Source organism: Podarcis pityusensis, assembly GCF_964106645.2.
Source record: "Podarcis pityusensis genome assembly, chromosome: 8".
Classification (NCBI taxonomy): domain Eukaryota; kingdom Metazoa; phylum Chordata; class Lepidosauria; order Squamata; family Lacertidae; genus Podarcis; species Podarcis pityusensis.
This window is the reverse complement of record NC_138033.1, coordinates 61,519,096-61,539,274: the sequence shown is the minus strand read 5'-3', so window position 1 is coordinate 61,539,274 and position 20,179 is coordinate 61,519,096. Positions and strand designations below refer to the sequence as shown.

At 40.2% G+C, this 20,179-nt stretch overlaps 1 protein-coding gene across 3 annotated transcripts in view; it reads right to left on the bottom strand.

Moving 5' to 3' along the window:
* Positions 1-20,170, bottom strand: part of DPY19L3 (dpy-19 like C-mannosyltransferase 3) — a 40,714-nt gene extending 20,544 nt beyond the window's left edge. For 2 of the 3 annotated variants that reach the window (XM_081015526.1, XM_081015528.1), the window contains exons 1-12: positions 19,977-20,170; positions 17,190-17,332; positions 14,338-14,462; positions 8,871-8,961; positions 8,038-8,159; positions 7,007-7,152; positions 5,792-5,915; positions 4,610-4,744; positions 3,923-4,054; positions 1,842-1,943; positions 989-1,062; positions 256-414 (exon numbers count right to left, since the gene is read on the bottom strand). In XM_081015526.1, the coding sequence (XP_080871652.1) occupies positions 256-414; positions 989-1,062; positions 1,842-1,943; positions 3,923-4,054; positions 4,610-4,744; positions 5,792-5,915; positions 7,007-7,152; positions 8,038-8,159; positions 8,871-8,961; positions 14,338-14,462; positions 17,190-17,292 (1,313 nt within the window). In that variant the 5' untranslated portion in view covers positions 17,293-17,332; positions 19,977-20,170. The other variant, XM_081015527.1, reaches the window with a different exon arrangement.
* Between the last annotated feature and the right edge of the window lie 9 nt (positions 20,171-20,179).

Here is a 20,179-nt window from a genome sequence, read left to right as displayed (position 1 = left end):
TGCTACAGTGACATGCTTCAGCAAGTGAACTAGCCAATATACACATCATTTTAAAAACTGAGGCTGCCACTGCCAGAGTTATATATCTTGGGTTCAGAAAACCAATTCTCTCTTAGATAATTGGCTCAAATCTGAGGCAAGCATGCCCTGATGCTGAACTATGACTCTGTTCATGTCTTCCTCTTCTTATCAACAAGAAAGGAAAAAGACCCCCTGCACTGAAAACATAATCCTGCAAGATAGAAACAGACATACCTGAGATTTTGAAAAGCAACCACAGCAGATGTTATGGTCATCACCAAGAGCACAAATATATAGGCATAGAAAACTAAAGTGCCCGAAAGTCTTGTGAAAGTATTAAAAGGCAAGAGACCAAAAGCTTCCTCACACAGGTACAGGTTAGCATCAAAATCTCTAAAGAAAATGAAGACAAGTCAACATTGCAAAGTTATTGGCATAATGTGTGCGTTTTTAAAAATCTAAGAAAATTAGTCCTAAAGTTGCATGTTAGAAAGTGCTCAAGCAAGATCAGTAACTACAACTCAGAATTTACAAGCAAGAGCACATGCTGCCTTATTGCTATTTGTTGCATTTCTAACTTGCCCTTCATTCAAACAAATCCCTGGGTTTTTCAAACAAAGCAATAAATCAGATTAAACTACAGCAGTGGACGTAATGCCCCCCAAATTCTGAAACCCTGGTTTCAGTACCACCAAAAGTGAAATAGAACAAGTATTTTGTGCTGGAAGTCCATCAACATAGAGGGTAACCAACCTTTAGGGATGGGGTATTCTATCACTGGGCAGCATCACAGAGAAAACCCTATTCTGTCTCACCATCCCTGCCAATGGGACAACCTGAAGAGCCTCCACTGCCGGTCTTACGGCACAGGTTGGCTAGTAAACCTGTTTACTAGAAATTTGGGTCCCTCCCATGCCAAAAAACTAGAGGAAAACAATTTTGTTTTGAACTCTGAACAATACCATACCTTGTTGCTCCAAATCCAAACTTTGCCTTCAGAAATTTAAATATATGCTCATCTGACTCCAGATTAAGAACTTTCTGCGAAGAGAGAAAATAAAAGTTATTACTTTCTTTTAGTTGTGAAGACAACTCTGCCATCACCATCACAACATTTCACAAGTGCCACTTTCCCCCCCTTTGGTTTTTCTTAAAATTGTATTCCAGAGCACTGAGATCAGCTATAAGCCTCTGCTTGATCCCTGATAGAGACACATCTCCAATCTTAGTGTTGTAGTACCAGTGGGCCAGAGGTTCCCCATTGCTGGTGTAAACGTTGTTTGTTAGGTGGTTTAAATCTGTGATTGTTCCTGTGAGTTGAAATTTAAATAGCCCAGCATCATATTAGATCAGGTGACTGACAGGTAGGTGTGCAGAGAGGGGGCAAGTTCGAGATCCATCCTCTGGCTGGACCCAGTATCCCACCCCTGGTTTAAACTGACTGAGGAAGGATGTGAAAAGAAGAAAGCAGAACATGGGCATGTAGTTGAAGTTCATTGTATATTTAGGCATCCCAAATGTAAAGCTACATATTCCATTTGTGTGTGTAGCTATACAATGTTAGGGAAAAGCAAAGCATTTGCAAAAGCAGAACACATTTGGAATGCTAAATTCAATTTTGTCTGTTGTACAGACAAATAAGAAACAAAATTTCTTTACAAACTCACTATGAATTTGCACATAAAGCCATTTAAGGTTACAAACCAATGCATATAATATGTGAAAAACATAGTATTGCACTGTAAATCTGTTATACATATTGAACAAGATACTATACAGATTCAATTGGAAAAAAGATAGAAAAAAAAGGATTTACTCACCTTAATAAAATTATTTACAAGAAATGTCAAGCACAGCACTAAGAGTACGTGAAGGAAGAGCTTCCCAAGCCTGCTAAAGAAGCCACCAGTTTTCAGGTTATTCTGGAAAATGTAAGCAATGGTATTTTAGTGTTTGCAAAGGAACACTGGGCACTCACAGTGAATGTTTTTTCTGGTTTGGGGTGTATGAGGCATTGATTACTAAGGGGCTAATCCCTCCAGACAAGACAGGGGACTTGCATTTTAAGGTCTTCAAGGAAGTCCTATCCTGCATGGTTTGTATGAATGTGCACTGACTCACCAGGCTGTGGCGCAGATGCCTCGTTCACTCCAAGCCAAAAAGAAAATCCACAGTGAGTACATAAAATTTGGTGTAAAAGAAGCATCCATTACTGATGTGATAATGTCCTAGCTAACCTAACTGTCGGGTAAATCCAATCACGGTGCTTATAGCTGAAATTTCTGTGGGAAGACATGCTGAAGCCCACTCCTGACAAAAGCTCTCCCTGAAGAGGTGAAGATGTCTACTTCATGGTGCCTTGTGAATATAGATGAAGATTTCCACGTGAGCAGAGAGAGATCTCCTCCTAGCAGCCTATGTAAGGTTCTGTCATTAAGCTCTTTGTTTTGAATTAATTCTTCCAGCCTTGGGAGGGATGCCCTGGGAAAAGGAGCACCAGTGGAAGCAGCCTAGAGAACCAGTGCAGAAGCCTCATGGGACCCATTAAGTGCCCCTTTGGTCTTTTCACTATGTCCTAAAGAGACATGTCATTGTCCTTAGATAATACGATGCCTGATAGGAGCGCCACAACTGGGGCATTCACTGTTGGAACTTTTAACATTTCCATAGGCTGAACTGTGAGAAAACATTGTGCTATTTGGCCAGTTTAATGGCTCTGTTACTTTGACATGGAATGACCCATTTGGAATGAACCACTCCAAGATGAAAGGGGGACAGGTACCACCCTTGAGGCTGAACAAGATTTAGACTGAAGCCCCTCTAGAGGTGGTCCCCTCTGGAGGCTTCACCCTAAAAAAGTACTGCCTTCACCCTTTGGCACTGGTAGAGACTAGATTTATTTGGGAGTTTGGTGATGGTCTTTCTGGATACTTTCAAAACAGCAGTCGCTGGTGGGGAGGAGCTCCTTGAGCGCCATCAGCTTTCAGCAGTTGCTGAAAGGAGGGGCTCACTCAGCATTCTGGGTAAGAAGGAACAGGAGCATGGTGGAAATCCAGAGCAGGAGGCTTTCCAGTGCCAGATGCTAGCATCTTTTAATGACCTTCACAGGCTGAATTTTCTTCTTTGCAGCTTTTTCCTTGCCAGTAGGAATGAACGAGGGAACACGAAAAATAAGAGGACATGACAGAAGAAAGAAACTATTTCTCCTTCTCCCCCTCTTTTTTTGTAAACGATGTATCTATCAAACAACAAACTACGCTACTGAGCACTACTTGTCCATCTAATTTTAATTTTAAAACCACTGTTGTACTGATGCTAGTGCATCAAGGTAGTTTCAGGTTTCCTTTCAGGATAGCACTAAATCTTTGAAGAGAGAAGCCAATAGGGTTTTCAAAGCACCGAGTCTCCAACAGCAAATGAAAAAAATGATTGTAAAAATGACTATGATAGGCAGTGGCAGCAGTGGAAAAAAAGCAACAGAAAACTTGAAGATATTCTGCTGTGAGAACAGTTCTTATTGAGCAAGATTGTAAGTAGGATGGAGGAGGGAATCTCATTTAAAATAATAAATAATAATAATAATAATAATAATAATACCTGACCATAAAGCATATCATGGGCTCATTATGCATGAAGACAGCAGGACTAAGGAGTTCCAGTCCCAATACTGTTTGATCAGCAACTCTGCTTTCAAACTGACCATGGCTATTTCCCTGTAATGATGTGGAGATCATGACTTGCTCTTTATGAGTCATGGTCCCTAACATAGCTAATCAAAGGTGGCAGGCATAAAATGTGTAATTTTATGAAGATTACCCAAGTAGCAAAGCAGACAACTTTTCAGCTGACCCTATTTAATTGTTATTTTAACAAAATAAACTAAACCATGATAAATACATACCTGGAGTTTTCTTGCTAACAAGGTGGACAAATTAAAGCTTATAAGTAATGATCCCACTATCATGGAATTAAAGAACTGTAGGACGCAAACAAGCAGCAAACTAGCCACCTGTATTATGTAGATCCAGGTCACCTACAAACATAATAATAAGAAATTGTTCATGCCACAGCTTCATTTTTTTGAATTATCTAACTTGCACAATGCTCACACCAGTCCCTCCTGTAATGAAGAAAATGGCACCAGAAGACAGAGAGGGCAGAATACCCACCAAGAAAATTGAGCTTGCCTGCAGATCTTTGTGGGGTTGTTTGTTAAAAATTAAATAAAACAACCCAAAAAGCATGACATTGATTTACATTGTTGTTAAGTACTTTAAGATACACAGTTCTACTACTCCCATATCTCAACGCCAAGTTAAGATTTTTTTTTATGGCACTTTGAAAGTCAAGATTCTAGTATTCATTTGAAAAATATGAAAAACAAGACATTCCATCCTAAACATCCATACATAACCAAGTTTACTTTGCATCAAGCACAGTATTATTTCATCAGAGTTCCTCATAATGAAGACAGACTTCCAAACTTTGCAATCACACACAGTGGCCGCAACACTGCATACAATCAAGCACACCTAAACGTGACTGTTTTCCATTATTTCAATGGCGGCACATTAAGCAATTAGCTTACCTTTCCTCTAGGAAGCAAGTCAAGACAGTCAAGTGTGAACAAAACCAGTGCCTGGATCAACAACATAAACTGATTAAACTGCCAAGCCAAGCTGAAGAGGAAGGTTGAAATAAATACTGCCAGAAGTGTCAGCCTCTGGAAAAACAAAAACATAAGCTAAATGAGATACATGAGGAAAGATCGTAGTGGAAAAAATGGAAAGTGATTACTGGCCATTTCAATGTATCAAACAGCTTTAAACAAAAACTATTCCCCAAAATCAGACTGTTACAAAATAAATAAAATACATCACCCATAAATAATTTCAAAATACCATGCATCTATTTACAATGGGATGTTGCAGCATTCTGACAAAAACAGAAACAGGAATGGAAATTGTTGGCGGTCACTTATTTGTCCCATGTCCAGAATAAAAATCAGTTCATTCAGTTGCTTTCAGTCTGCAAATGATATTATGTCCCCCTCCTTTACCCTAAATTACCTTTGCAGTGAAATGAATGGGTTGGAATAACATCATGACAACATAATTTCCATAGTTTATTTAATTAATTACGCAAATTATGTAATTTTGCCACAGAGCTAAATGAATGACATAGATTTGGGTGAAAGACAAACTGCAACGGGAAATAGTGCTTCATGTGAAGAATACAGGGGCAGAATGGAAAATGACGCCTTCTTAGAACCCTACTCCAAAGTAGACATATATCAAAGTACACTCTCTGGCTCTGAACCAACAGAGCACACATGCAACAATAAATCTATTTTTTAACAAAAAAAGATCACCACCACCATCATCATCCTAGTGAAAAAGGGGAGTGGGAGGATAGTATCCAAACCTCCTTTTTCTCCAGAATAACATATCCAACAAGGCTGCTGCTTTTTTTATAAGGTCTCTATGCCTACAGCATCAGGTTGTGGAATAGGGTGTTCAGGAGGCATTTTCACATGCAATTCCCCACGCAACTAAGGATACAACATAGAAGCCTGTTTCTGTGAGTAATGTGGCTCTGAACTGGATTGGAGCATCTGCATTCAATCAAAGATTTTACATTTAACTATGGAAGAACAGCAATAATTATTTTCTGGTATATATTTTCTGCCAGCATTACCTTGGCTATTTTAGAAACATTTATCACTACATTTTAAAGAGAAAACTTTTTTGTGCTTTTAGAAAAGGCTCACTTCATGAGTGGGTCGCAAATGAGATCTGAAGAGGAATGTAATTGCTGCTATCTGAACAGCAAAGAATGGCAGTGCCCAGTTCTCTCTTAACGGAATGGTGAATTCCACCCGGGTGGTATCTGTTCTGCAGAAAACAAAGCAAAAGGTTCATATAAGCAACAACGGGCAAGTCCTCTACAAAGATGCAAATCTCAACATTGAAAATGGACATCGACTATTACTTCACTAATTTCAAATATGGCAGAAAGCATTCGGGCTAATTCAGTTAATGCATTACAAGTAAACTGATAAAATCTGATTTCAACCAGAGAGGGACCCTGTTAACAGGATGTGTTGTTATAGATCGCCTAAATCTAAAGTAGCAATGTGCAAATGCCAAAGACTTGTAAAATTAAAAAAAGAAAAAAGAATTATTGGCACACGCTGTTTAGTCAAGGAAATACAGCCAGCTTCATTGACCATCTTCGAAGTATGTTCTGCAGTGAAATATTGCAGCAATTATTTTTATTAATATATTAAAAACCAGTTAATTGACAGCTTATTGACTGTGTCATGTTGTGCTCCATACACTGTCTAGACACTAATGGCACAAAATAAATGTTTAGCAGCACTAAAGCACCTATGAGTGGCCCACAGCCCAGTTTTCAACATTTCTACACAAAAGGAAGTTTTTCCCCTTAGGGTTATTCTAAACTAGAACAGGCTCTTTTTTATACAGAGCCTCCAGAGCTTCAAATCCTTTCTGTACTATGTTTTGGCTACCTACCTCATTCTATTCCCATGTATTCTCCCTCCCTCATATCTTTTCTAAATTATGTGTCCCATTCTGAGGCTCACATACACAGGAAAGTCTTGAGCTAAAACCAACATGCCTTTGCTAGTGCAACACTTATCTGCCCATAAAAAACCAGCAGCTGCGTTGCTTGGGAATTCTAAACAAAAAAGAAAAAAATCTGTTTTGAAAGGCTTAGTCTACTATCTTGATTCAAAATAGAGTCCATCGAAGAACAGAAAAAAAAAACCTGCTCCTTGATCTCAGGAACCATCACGTGAAACTTGGTTATGATGTCCTAAGAGGTGTCTAAATGCACAGCGAGAAGGCAAACCACTTTCCAAAATATATAGCAATCTAACTTGAAGAAATGAATATATTCTTTTCTATAGCATGGCAAATATTGGATTATTTCAGAGGAGGATTTGCAGAAGTATCCTCACCTGTTTGTGATATACCAGAAGGCTGCTAATACACCTGAAAGCCAAGTTCCACTGAGAAGCCAGCTGGTCACATACAGAGCAGCAACATAGACTGCCTGAAGGCTAAACAATGTGTAGATGTAAAAATAAACAGGTTCAAAAAAATTCTGTGAAGGAAGAACACAGGAAACCATTAAACAAATAGTACTTGTCTTAGCATGAAACCAACAATTCCGATCATAAGAATGTTTGTAAAATGAGATTGCAATCTTATGCATACTTAGAAGAAGAAGAAGAAGAGGAGGAGGAGTTTGGATTTGATATCCCGCTTTATCACTACCCGAAGGAGTCTCAAAGCGGCTAACATTCTCCTTTCCCTTCCTCCCCCACAACAAACACTCTGTGAGGTGAGTGGGGTTGAGAGACTTCAAAGAAGTGTGACTAGCCCAAGGTCACCCAGCAGCTGCATGTGGAGGAGCAGAGACGCGAACCCGGTTCACCAGATTATGAGTCTACCGCTCTTAACCACTACACCACACTGGCTCTCAGGAAGCAGGTACCATTGAAATATAGGACCTATATAGGATTCTACTATAAAGCTTCTTTGCACAACACAGTTTAACTTTAGGGTGGTAGCCAATGCAATCCTGCTCAGAGAAGATCCATTGAATGTGTCTAAATTGGGTTTATTAATTTGAATGGGCCTGTTCTGACTAGGACTAGTCATGATGGCATCCATTTCTGTCAGGGTCATAGGCAGTATGCCTTTGAATACCAGTTGCTCAGGATCATGAGTGGGAGAGAGCTGCTGTGATCATGATCAGCTTGCTGGTTTTCTACAGGAATCTGTTTGGCACAGTGAGAACAAGGTGCTTTGGCCTGCCCCAGCAGGGCTTTTCTTAGGTCCTTACCCACAATTCCTAGAGTAAATCTCATTAAACTTAATGGGACTTAATGCTGGGTAAAGACGAATTTCCACAAAACTTGTCACTGTACTGACTTGGGCAAGATGCTTGTGCATTTATCAGGGACTTTTATAATTAAACACTCACATTCATATGAAAAACCCTATACAGAATGCTGAGAAAGACTTCTTGGTAAACATTCATTCTTTCAAGTATGTTAATTGTCCTCATGGACTCAGTTTTATTGTCAAACATCAAGCGATGTAAACCTGTAGAAAGAAGAAAATAAAATGAAGGCACACCTGCATTTAAAAACCATTAAAATGTAAACGTCTTCTGCAAGAGAATTTAAAGTTAAAACTAGAATGCTACTCATTAAATATGCTCTGCTACTGTTAAAGTCATTTGGCTTCTTACAAGGAGCTAGATCTGGTTGGTGGGTGATACCAGTCAAAATGCACATGCTTTGAGAAAGTCTAAGGAAAGTAAGTCAATTTGCATCACTTATTTTTGAGTTAGAATACCCCTCTTTAGGAGCCACATATGACAGTGTATCCCAAGAAGTAGGTTCTACTGTGTTCAATGGAGCTTACCACTTAAGTGTGTCCAGGAGTAGATTCATGGAAAGTAATCTAATAAATAGTGCTGCTTTTATTGCAAATGGAGTGCTCTGGGGCTCTGAGTCTACTTTTTAGAAATCAGTATCATCTGAACCATATAGTTTAAGATGAAAGTAATGCTTCCATTGATATAGGTAATACCTAAAATTCTATGCTATCTAGCAACAATAGGCACCTCCAGGTATGACAAGCACTTCTGCCACTAACAATTGGTTTGTGTTCCTGGGATTTATATAAAAAGCCACCGACAAACAGAAGATGGAAGTTGATAATCCAGCATTCTCTTTAAAAACACAGAAGAGTAGTGCTTCTGAGAGCCATTTGTACTTTATCCAGTTCAGAAAATAAAAGTTACAATACCTAGTTGAATGGATGGAGCTTGTAGCATCTGCTTGTAATAAGAGTAATACAGGCCACATTCTGTCCTGAATGAAATCTCCCGCTCTACCTCCTGGAAGGAAACATGCCAGTTAAGATCAAGAATAAACTTAACCTGATGCTTGTCTTACTATCGCTTGCCTCTGACCTGTTTAATAAAATTAGTGTAACATAGTTAAGATCAGCAACAATAGCAGTTTATGAGATAGAGGAAAACTGCTCTCTAATCCTCACCTCATTCCTCAGTGCAACAATACCATGCAATAGATCACTATCCTTCCTACGTTAACCAAAAGGGAAGTGAGGTTGGGATTAGTCAAGGACATTTTGATGAGTTGGTGGCACACCAGAGATTTAAGTCCAGAGATCTCCAAGGTCCAAATCTACCAGAAAACTATGGCTCTAGTCCAAAAAGTAAACTAATAAAGACATGAAAGGCAGCTGAAACCTCCATTTCATTTTGGATAGCCAAAGTATCTGCAAAAATCACAAGGAAAAACTGAAGTAACATGATTTCCTAGATATTACTTCTGTGTATCAGCCTAGGTCAGCTGCCAAGGATTTTTTACCAACAGACTTACTGTGAGCAGATGTGTTCTTAGAACTGTCACTGGTCAGTTTAAAACTCCCAGGGTTTTTTTTAAAAAAAACCCAAATCTAAGAAGAAATACAGGCCTGAAATTTTGTAAAAACTGTCTTCAATGCATTTATACTTTTTTGCAGCTAGCAACTGTCTCAAGCAGTTTTTGTCTTTCCACTTTCTAGCTAAACTGTTTTTATTCCAGCAAACATTTGTTATCCTAGTCTGAGGGGCTTTTATGGACTGCTACCCCTTGTTTTTAAGCACTTTTTACCTGTTTCTGTTTTATTGTTTTTACTGTTAAATTATAGTGTTGGCTTCTATGCCTCATTCTGCAGCTTCAAAACTTTGTTCTTAGTCAACCCAATCACTGTTACTGCACTAAAAGGCTGGAATGAAATGGTCTTAACCATGGGTAGGCAAACTAAGGCCCAGGGGCCGGATCCGGCCCAACTGCCTTCTAAATCCGGCCCACGGACGGTAAAGGAATCAGTGTGTTTTTACATGAGTAGAATGTGTCCTTTTATTTAAAATGCATCGCTGGGTTATTTGGGGGGCATAGGAATTCGTTCATTCCTCCCCCCACCAAAAAAATATAGTCCGGTTCCCCTCCAGATCTGAGGGACAGTGGATTGGCCCCCTGCTGAAAAAGTTTGCTGACCCCTGGTCTTAACTTACTATTAAAGCACAGTCATATTCTTATTATCCAAAACAATATTAATCCCAAGACAAACCAATGGAGAAAGAGAAAATGACAGGTGGTTCACACTGCAACCCATTTAAACGTTACTTACCTTGTTTTTATTTAACAGAATGTGTATGCCCCTTAATTTTAATTAAAACCCCGAAGAAGTTTACAGAGATATAAGGCATACATTAAAATTATCAATAAAAGTCAAAAACATTTTTTTTAAAAAAAATCAGAATATAAATAAAATCAACACTTATGAACTAAAATGACAGGTTAAATACATGTCAACTTTACATGACTGGGTATGCTATGTAGTGTGCTGAAAGATGTGGGTAACAGTGGGTGTTCACTAAATTACCTGAAATACTGAAAGTTGCAACCTCTGTTTAATCAGTTCACAATGACAGAGTAATATGACTCAAGTTCCTATGGTAGTCCCACAACTACAGAAAGTATTAAAACTTGAAAGCTCTGAAACATTTTGGAATTGATTCTGGAGGGCTGGGCACTGAAAGGGATCTAATTAGCAAGACTGTATCAAACGTGATTAATCTTTAAGCCTGGCACCAGCTGTATTCAACCAAATGCCATACTTTACGAGGTAAACACTACTGCTTTACATCTGTTTCATACGAAGATAACATCTGCTTTCCTCATTCACAACACATTTCCAATTTTAGAGCGATTCATACTCTTCCTAGAGTCTCAGATGTCAATAAAAGTGGCAAAAGCTATGGGCTGAAATTTCAAGGCTAATATTTAGATAATACTACTATACACATTCTATATATATGTAATTTGTTTTTATGAAGTCTTGACTCTATGAACCCCATGATGCTTTGCTGAAACTCCTGATGCTTATATAGCAATTAAAAGTGAATTCTGCATTATTCTAGAGATATCCGATCAGCTGCAAGTACAAAAATATTTGCAGTCATGCCCTGCTCCATTATTATGATTCCCTTTAGGAATTACGGAAGAAAAGGAGGTAAACTACAAAATGCCTACTGAATATTTTATTATCATCTATGGTGGTGACAAGCCAATCCCTTTTATCAATAGGAATATACTATCTGTGGTGTTATGTCTGTGTGATGGATGTTTTGCACATGAATTATGTTGATTGCTATTGCACTCATCAAGTAAAGAAGCTGCATGCACAAACCAGCCCCTGAAGTTCCCTCATGCATATGTTTCTATCTCAGCAAAGACTGAGAAACAGAACTCATCTGTATGAAATAAAATTGGTGGCCTGAGGAGGGAAACAGGAAATACCCTGCACTCCAGGGTCAGAAATGGAAAATTTGTAGAAACATTGGTGGTGGGGGAATCTTATGAAATACTTCTTTCAGGAGTATGACTGAAACAATTTGTGGGACTGTGAAAATATGTTATGTGTGCTTAACCTACCTTTTACCTCTAAACTACCTCTCAGGGTCAGGAAAATAGTGGTAGTGGGGGTAGGATGGAGGAGATAGCCACTAACCATGGTGTGTGTGTGTGTGTGTGTGTGTGTGTGTGTGTAGAGTGGGGTGGGGGGTTAAACTTCCCCTTCCCACACTGTACTGGAGAGTTGGGAGCTGGGGGTGCAGCAAGGTTTGCAACCAAGCCTAAACTTGAATGCTGCAGGACTATGTGTAAGAGGGGGGAGGTTTCAAGGCATAGCTGCAAAAGCAGCATATACTGGCACTCTGGTGAAGTGGAGCAGACCAGCAGAGGAGGGGGGAGTATATTGTCCCGCCATCCAGCCCCTCCAAAAGGCTCTTTTGACTTTTCTCTTCTACCCTCAGGGCAGGTAGTTCTTAAGTAGGAGAAGTCCAAGACATTTTACTGTCTGGAGTGAAGGACTGATGCCCCCTTCCACACTAGGACCAATACTTTAAAACATTTTGCTGCATCATTCAGACACCAGTTCCTGCCTTCATCTCCCACTGCCACCATCATGGTGCTACATGGCAGGGCAGACCTATGAACCCTGTGGAGGGGAGGCCCAGCTCAGCTGAAATCTCCAAAAGGTGGACTTAAAATATTTCACCCAACGTTTTCTTTCCTCTCTTTTCTTCCCCTTCTTCCCCTTCTGCAGTGGTCTCACTTTCACTGCCGTCGGAGATTTTAGTTGTTTCTAATGCTTTGTTGCTACACGAAAGCTATGTATAGACCTTGTCAGGATAATATGAGGGGCTCTTTTCCCTTGTATCTTTTTATTCTTTTACAATATTCTCCAACTAGGGATTCACCTTTTTCAAAAGGCCGGAGAACTGGCAAGGAGCTAAACATCTCCCATTATTGTGCACTCTTCTCCCTCTGTAAACACAACTCAATCTCACATCAGCACAAACATGTTATTCCTGCATTGCAGGGGGTTGAACCAGATGACCCTTTGGGTCCCTTCCAACTCTACAATTCTTTGGTTCTATGTGGAAGATAAGGATGATCAGTTGCAAGGTATTTTGAACAGAGTCATGTAAAAATATCTTTCCAAAATTAATATTCTATTTATGTTCAACACATTCACATCTATAAAAGGTTCTGGTTTTTCAGTGATCTTTGGAGCCCAAAAGCCTTGTGGGTGACTGTCTGGAATTCAGGCACATGAGAGAATCTTGGAAAAGCAATGGCTTTCCAATCAGAGAACAAGGCTAACAACTGAATCTTGTGCTGCAACAAAATGCCTCTGGGGTCCCACATCAGTGAAGAGTTTGGGAACTAGATCAAACAAAGCTTGATACTGTCTTTCAAAAGAACCCAATGTAATACACTCAAGAAAGTATTTCAGCTTTCTTTGTTTGCTTGCTTAATAAAAACCAAAACTGCACCAGAAAAAGAAATAAAAGAATATTGCTTTTAAAAATAAAATCCAATTAATTACGTAGCAAATCTTCTTAAGCATAAAAGTGAAAGCTCAATACAGATAACTGCATTAACGTGACCAAGGTTGCACAGCATGCCGTCAACAAACACAGTTAATACACACAGAACTCTTGGCTGGTTAACCTCAAGCCCATTTGCTCTGATTGGAGTGTTTATTCAGCTTTGATGAATGAAGAAAGCAACGGATTTATATACAACAGCTAGCCATGTACTGAAATTAGACTTTGCTGGAAGAGAAATAATGAATTCTATTGCTGGAAAGCTGAATCATGGCATGGGAAATTGGGTTCAACTCTCAGCTTGACTATACTAAATCATTATTTCTGTGCCTCAGTTTCCTATCCAGGACTTTGGGAACAGGACCTAAATGAACTGCACACATTTTTTTTGCCCAAGACTCAAAGAAATTCATATTTAGATGTTATAGACTTGCAAGACCCAGAAGAAGCAAAAGGTGTGTTCCTAATAAACCCTCTATCCTGTATAAATCATTTATTTTCTCTTCATGGAAAAAAATCTGTGTTGATAGCACCAAGTTATTGACTGAAATTTTCATTCTTCTCTTGGCAGATTTTCTATCACATCCAGCCCTGATTTATTTTGCAGGGGCTGACAATAAATTGCAATTGAGTTTTTCCTAATAGAGTCAAAGATAAAATAGGTGCTATTAATATGACATCATTAGATGAAACTACTTTAATGTACCACATGATGAATTCTGCTACTGCAGTATATGATACTAACCTGCTGTAGTCAGAATGGAAAATCTACTGGAAACTTGCTTAAGAACCTTGCCTATGCCCAAGTCACATCTAACACGGTGGCACAATTTTAATATATGGTATAGTGAAATAGTCCATTCCAGTTTCTGTTTTACTGGTGGTATTTCATGGGAACCCACGAAAAATAAAAACTTCTGAAGTGGCCCTTCTCTGAAGGGAAATTAAAGCTTTAACCTTCCTCCCTCAATAATGTAAGATCCAATTAAAAAGAACAGTGTATATACAGTTCATGGTTCAACCACCATTCAGTCTGAGCAATCCAGGATGCTTTATTATAAACAAATAAAAAACACATCAACATAGCTGCTACTTTCAGCTTGTTATCTGCTTTCTACTACCTCAGTATGTCCTCAAGACACACCTGATAAGAACAGTGGTTGATGTGGGAGAGAGTAAAATTATCAACAATGTAGAAAAAGGCAATGCTATGGTAGCTGTGGATAGCTCGGCAGAAAAAAGTCTGAAAAGCCACAATGTGAACAATGCCTTAGGAAACCAATCATGCAATCAGAGTCATTCTGTTACCTTGATGTTGGAGAACCACAGATCATTTTCATGTAGTGTAGCAACATAAACAGAAGTGAAGATTCCCAGAGTTATGCCAACGATTCCACCAACGATGAGTGAAAGTTTCTTCCACAATTTTCCACCTGGAGAAGATAGTTCTAATAAATATTTATCTTTAAAAAACAAAAACAACTCCTCCAATATGTTTGAAATGGATGGTAGTATCCACTCCAGATGTTGGCTACAGTTTATGTAACATAAACAGAGAACAGATTTCCAAAAAGAAAACTGAGGGAAAACTGATTTCTCTTGGATTGTTCTGGCACTGGAAAATACATGTAAAATGTATTCATTTGATTTATACCCTATCTTTCAAAAGAAACATCCACCCAAGGTGGTACACAAAAGAATATAAAACAACAAAATCTACACTAAAATGCACTAAATTGACCCAGCTGGTTCTTAAAAGGGTTGTATCAAAAGATGCAGAAAAAGGGGGTATTTTGCACAAAGAAGGCATTGTGCTAGGGCACTGTGTGAGACAAGTGAGCTAAATCCCAAGATGCTCTTCTCACTTGTGCAAACTCTTATACAGGCAGAAATGTATTGAACCTATCTATTATAATGCTGTTAAAAAGAACCAAGGGTTGTTTTATATTCAATCCTTTTACTCAATGAGTAAATCCCACTGAAATTAGCAAACCTAAGTGAAGTCATGTTAATTCCATTCTTTCTACTCAGAACAACCTTAGTGCTGTACAGGGTGAATAAACTCCATTCTCTGCTATATTAATCAAAATTACACTAGTTTTTCATGGTAGCTCAAATGGGCAACAGCCAGTTATGTTGCTATGGCAGAAAATATTGCAGTCCTAATTCAGAATGGAGGTGGAAAGTGAAAGGAAAACAGCAGGGAGGAGAAAGTTATTTTTTATTTAATAATTTAAATAGGTAGAGTAAGGGGGGGGGGAAACTATTTGTGGGAAATTACAACTGAAATAAGAGTTGAGACAAAACATCTGTGGGTGAATTGAGAAAAGGCTCTGGTTGTGGATGGGGGTGAAAGGGAATGAATTGGGGATGCTAAGTCACACAACCCTGAAATCTTTTAAGCAGATAGACAGAGAAAACTCCATACTTTGATATCTCCTTCATAATGGGCATTAAGTGCAGACGGTTATTACTGGCCTCTGCTGGAAATATAGAAGCAGCTATCTATGCAATTTTTTCTATCCTTCTCTTCCACTTTAAATCTAGGGCATATGCATATTTCTTCTGTAACGAGTGGGCAATATTTTTCGGAGGGCCATATTCCCTCACAGGCAACCTGGATGGGGCTAGTGTAAAAAAGTCACATCCATTGCATTTGTAAAGTAGGCTGCATTCCAGCCACACACGTTGGGATTTCCACACACACACACTCCAGGCAGGCAAAGCCAACTGAGGACACAGTGGGGTATTGGCAAGCCCTAGATAGATAAAGCATTTTGCTCCTGGGCCTTATTGGGAATCTGCGATGAGATACACATGCAGTGGACTTTGCCCCCAGTTCCAGTCACAACATAGAGGGCAGCTTAAGGTCCAAAATAGTTTACTGTAGCAGTCGGTAGAGCATGAGACTCTTACTCTCAGGATTGTGGGTTGCAGTCCCATGTTGGGGGGGGGGGAATTCTGCATTGCAGGGGGTTGGACCCTTGTGGTCCCTTCCAACTCTACAATTCTATGATTCTAACTCTTCAGAAAGCATTTGTGGAGCAGTGCTAATAGCTATTTCCCTTCCATTCACAGGTTCTCTAGATCGAAGTAATTCCCTTTTAAGTGATGTTAATCTGAAGGACAGGAACACTGAAAGGGGCAGAGCTAACTATTTTCTCTCAAGCTTGCTACGTCTTCTGCAAAGAACAGTTAATTGCTCTTGTACTCATTATGAAAGCTCTGATCTGCTTTGTGTTATGCCCCTTCCTCGATAATAGAGTTCAGTAAAAAGCTTATAAGCTCAAAATAGTCTTGATAATCATCACCTCTCATTCTGAAATTATTTGAAATATCCTTTGTGGCATGCCTTCTAATAAATTACAAGCAGGGTGACTTTATTAATCACACCAAAATCTTGTTTTAACTTTAAAGCTTGGGTTATCTAAATTGTGCCTTCTTCTCTAAATGTGCACTTATCAAAGCAGTCCCTGATAATGGTGCACGATTACAGGTGATTTACCTGCTGACAACAAAGCAGCAAAACCACAGACAATGTGATGCCAAGGGAAAATACAGCCCATAACTACATTTAGAGTTATTCCTCCATGTAGACTATATTGGTTTCAAATCAATTCCTCTTCTCAGATTTCCCAATTAATCATGTTATTTGAAACAAAGACCAACCTTCTCTAGTTTTGATATATGGGCAGAACAATACCAAACTCTAGAAAACCCATCAAACTCAGTGGAACTAAAAATACTAGAACTGTGACTGACTTATTAGCAGATTAATGAACGTACCCAACAGAAAACCATTAATTTCTAGTGGCCTACTGAGTAGAAATTATATTTTATGTGCTAACTAGTTAGGGTTTGTGATAAGCTACTTGAACTTTATTTGCAAATTAAAAAAATATTTGCGTGAAATATTTTGTAGGCAAAAAGTAAGAAATCAAAACATAGCTCCCTAAATATAACTGCATCCTGGAAATACATGAAGTCAAAGATAGCTTTAAATGCCAGTAGAGAATGAATTTGGGTGAATCCTAATAATGGCTAAACTCAGCCATGTAATTCAATTGGAATAATAACCATTCTTGGTTTCCCCATTTTTCTTTCTACTTACACATGCAGTTATAGCTTAAGCACATTGAACAAGGATAACCGTGACCTACCAGCTAGAGTTTTCCCATTAAGTTTCCAGTTCTTCTCGTGGAATACACTCTCTTCTGGAACTTCTGTGGCTTTTATTCCCTTTCTCTGTCTAACAGCTGTCATGATGTCAGTAATATTCACACATTATACTTTGCGCTGGTTCCTAAATATACGTACATAAAGTAATATGGAAGCAATTAAACATTTAACACTCTATCATTACTAACACCCTTAAAATGTATGCAAAAATATATGGCTATATATTTCACAGATAGCAGGAAATCATCACTTAAATTACCGTCTTGCTATTTTTGCAAAATATCCAAGAATAAATAATCATATTGTTTCAACTTGTCAAAAATAAATTAGCAAAATAAATATTTTATTATCAAATGCACAGAACCATTTGAGATAACTTGCAGATAACAGTGCAAAGGACTCAGAGTAAAACATAGCTCATTTAATTTATTCCCCATTGGAATAGTTTAAGAGTATCATTCAAAAGTATGAATGCTTGCAAATTTCCTAATATTTTAGGGGGCTCTTGATGTGCCTGTCTCTGTAGCAGACAGAAATATTTTTAAGGCATTTTTTAAGCTCATGAAAATGCAAGTGGTACAGTTTGCAACTTCCATGTGAGAAGCTCCAATGTAAATCAGATGAGCACAAGGAGTCCCATCTCCCCTCAGACTGAACTTGGGTCCATCATTTTCTCTCAGCCTAATTTAACTTACAGGGTTGTTGTTGGTCCGCCAGACTGTTGAAGTAGAAGAACCACGTTTGCTACCCTGAGCTCCATGGAGGGAGAGTGGTTATTAGTGGAATAAAAACTTGATATAAGGAGATATATGTTCCATCTCTCCACGGTAAAAATAGTATGCAGGGCACCACAGATTTACTGTGGCAGAAACTTTAATGGACTGGAGTCTACTTCATTTGACACAACAAAGCTACAATCCTAGTCATCAGGGGCAGGAAACATTTGGCCCTCCAGATGATACTGAACTACATCTCCCATCAACCACAGCCTACATCTTAATAGTCAAGGCTGATGGGAGCTGTAATCCAAAAAGGTGAAGGTTCATCCTGGAGAGGCAAAGGTTCATCAGCCCTGCTATACATGCTTACCTGGGAGTAAATCCCATTGAGTTGTGGGGTGGGTCAGTGGTGGAGCATGCAGAAGATCCCTGGTTCAATTTGCGGCATCTCCAGGTACAGCCAAGAGAGACTCTTGTCTGAAATCCTGGAGAGCCACTGCCAGTCAGTGTATACAATACTGAACTAGATGGACCAACATTATGACTCAGGGTAAGGCAGAATGTCTTTTCTAGTTTTGCCAGAAAGGAAACACACACACACACACACTGAATAAATGTGGGTTTGTTAGCCTGGGTGATCAAATAAACATGACCACCAGACCAAGTCGTGGGGAAAGGAGTGTGTGGAAATACGGCTATTATCGAATTTTCAAAAAAATAGGTCAACTCCAAAATTCATTACATGAATTATACACGCAATGTACAGGAACAAGTCCTGTTGAACTCAATGTGACCTGCATGCGAAGCAGATGCTCTTCCATTGACCCCAAAGACATACAGTGGTGCCTCAGGTTACAAACGCTTCGGGTTACAAACTCCGCTACGCTGGAAGTAGTACCTAGGGTTGAGAACTTTGTCCCAGGATGAGAACAAAAATCATGCGCCGACAGCGCGGTGGTAGCGGGAGGCCCCATTAGTGAAAGTGCGCCTCAGGTTAAGAACAGTTTCGGGTTAAGAACAGACCTCCGGAACGAATTAAGTATGTAACCCGAGGTACCACTGTATAGGAACATAGGAAACCGTTTTATGCAAAGTCAGACCAATGCACCATCTACCTCTGTGCGGTCTACAGTGACTAGCAGCGGCTTCCCAGGGGTTTCACGCAGCGTATCTCTCCCAGGCTTACCTGGAGATGCCACAGGTTGAACCTGGGACCTTAGGAACATCAGAAGCTGCCTTATACAGAGCAAATCAATGACCCATCTGCTTCAGTGCTATCTACCCTGGCTGTCAGCATCTCTCCAGGATTCTGGGGAGGAACTGAACCTGGGCCTTTCTGTATGCCAAGAAGATGCTTCTCCCCTGAGCTGGGGTGGTGGGACCCCATACCCACCCCCCTCTTGCAAACCAATATCGCCATGCACAGACAGACAGGTGGCATGCTGAAAAGTGTCGGCAGTGCATTATTTTCCCCAAACCCAAACCCTCCATAAAAACAGGCACACGTGTCTGTTTTGTCTGTCTGGGGAGCCTCCATCTCTTGTTCCTATTTATTTCGATACCAGTCTCTCTCCCCCCCCCCCCCCCATTGGCAGGGGCTCCAGGCGGATTGCAGATAAAACAGAAAGAGCTCAAAGCATAGAGGCGGGGGAGAGAAGGAGGAAAACCGTTTTTAAAAACACAATTAAACACCGACAGAATTAGAACAATGTATATATAGGCGTCGTTCCTCTTCTTTCCCGTCCCCCCGCCTTGGGAGGGGCTGAGATTTGTGCCAAGAAACGGCGTCCTTCGGAGAAAGGCGGAGAAGCGGGGAAGGAGGGAGAAGCCTCCGCAGGGTGCGCTGGGTGGGTCAGGCGAGGCACCCACGAGGGGCTGGGGAAGGGGGGCGTTGCGGGGCGGCCTAGGCCTCCTCCTCCTCGTCCCCTCAGCCGCCAGCACGGCCTCGTCCTTTTTTATTTTTTGGCCTCGCTCTCCGGGGCCAAGCGTCTCCCCGCCAGCCCTGAGGGGACCCCTTTCCCCCATCCCCACCCGAAGCCCCTTACCTACTTGGGGGGGGGGGCGGGCAGGCATGCGGTGACGGCCCCGGTGTGTCACGGAGGGAGGAATGGAACCGCCGCCGCCTCAGCCTCCCTCAGGGACGAAGGCGGGAGAGGGAAAGGGAGGCGGGAGGCGATGGCGGAGTGAGGCGCCTCCCGCTTGTGAGGGGGGGGGGAGAGGGCTCTTTGAGGAGGGGAGGTGTGTGGGCACGA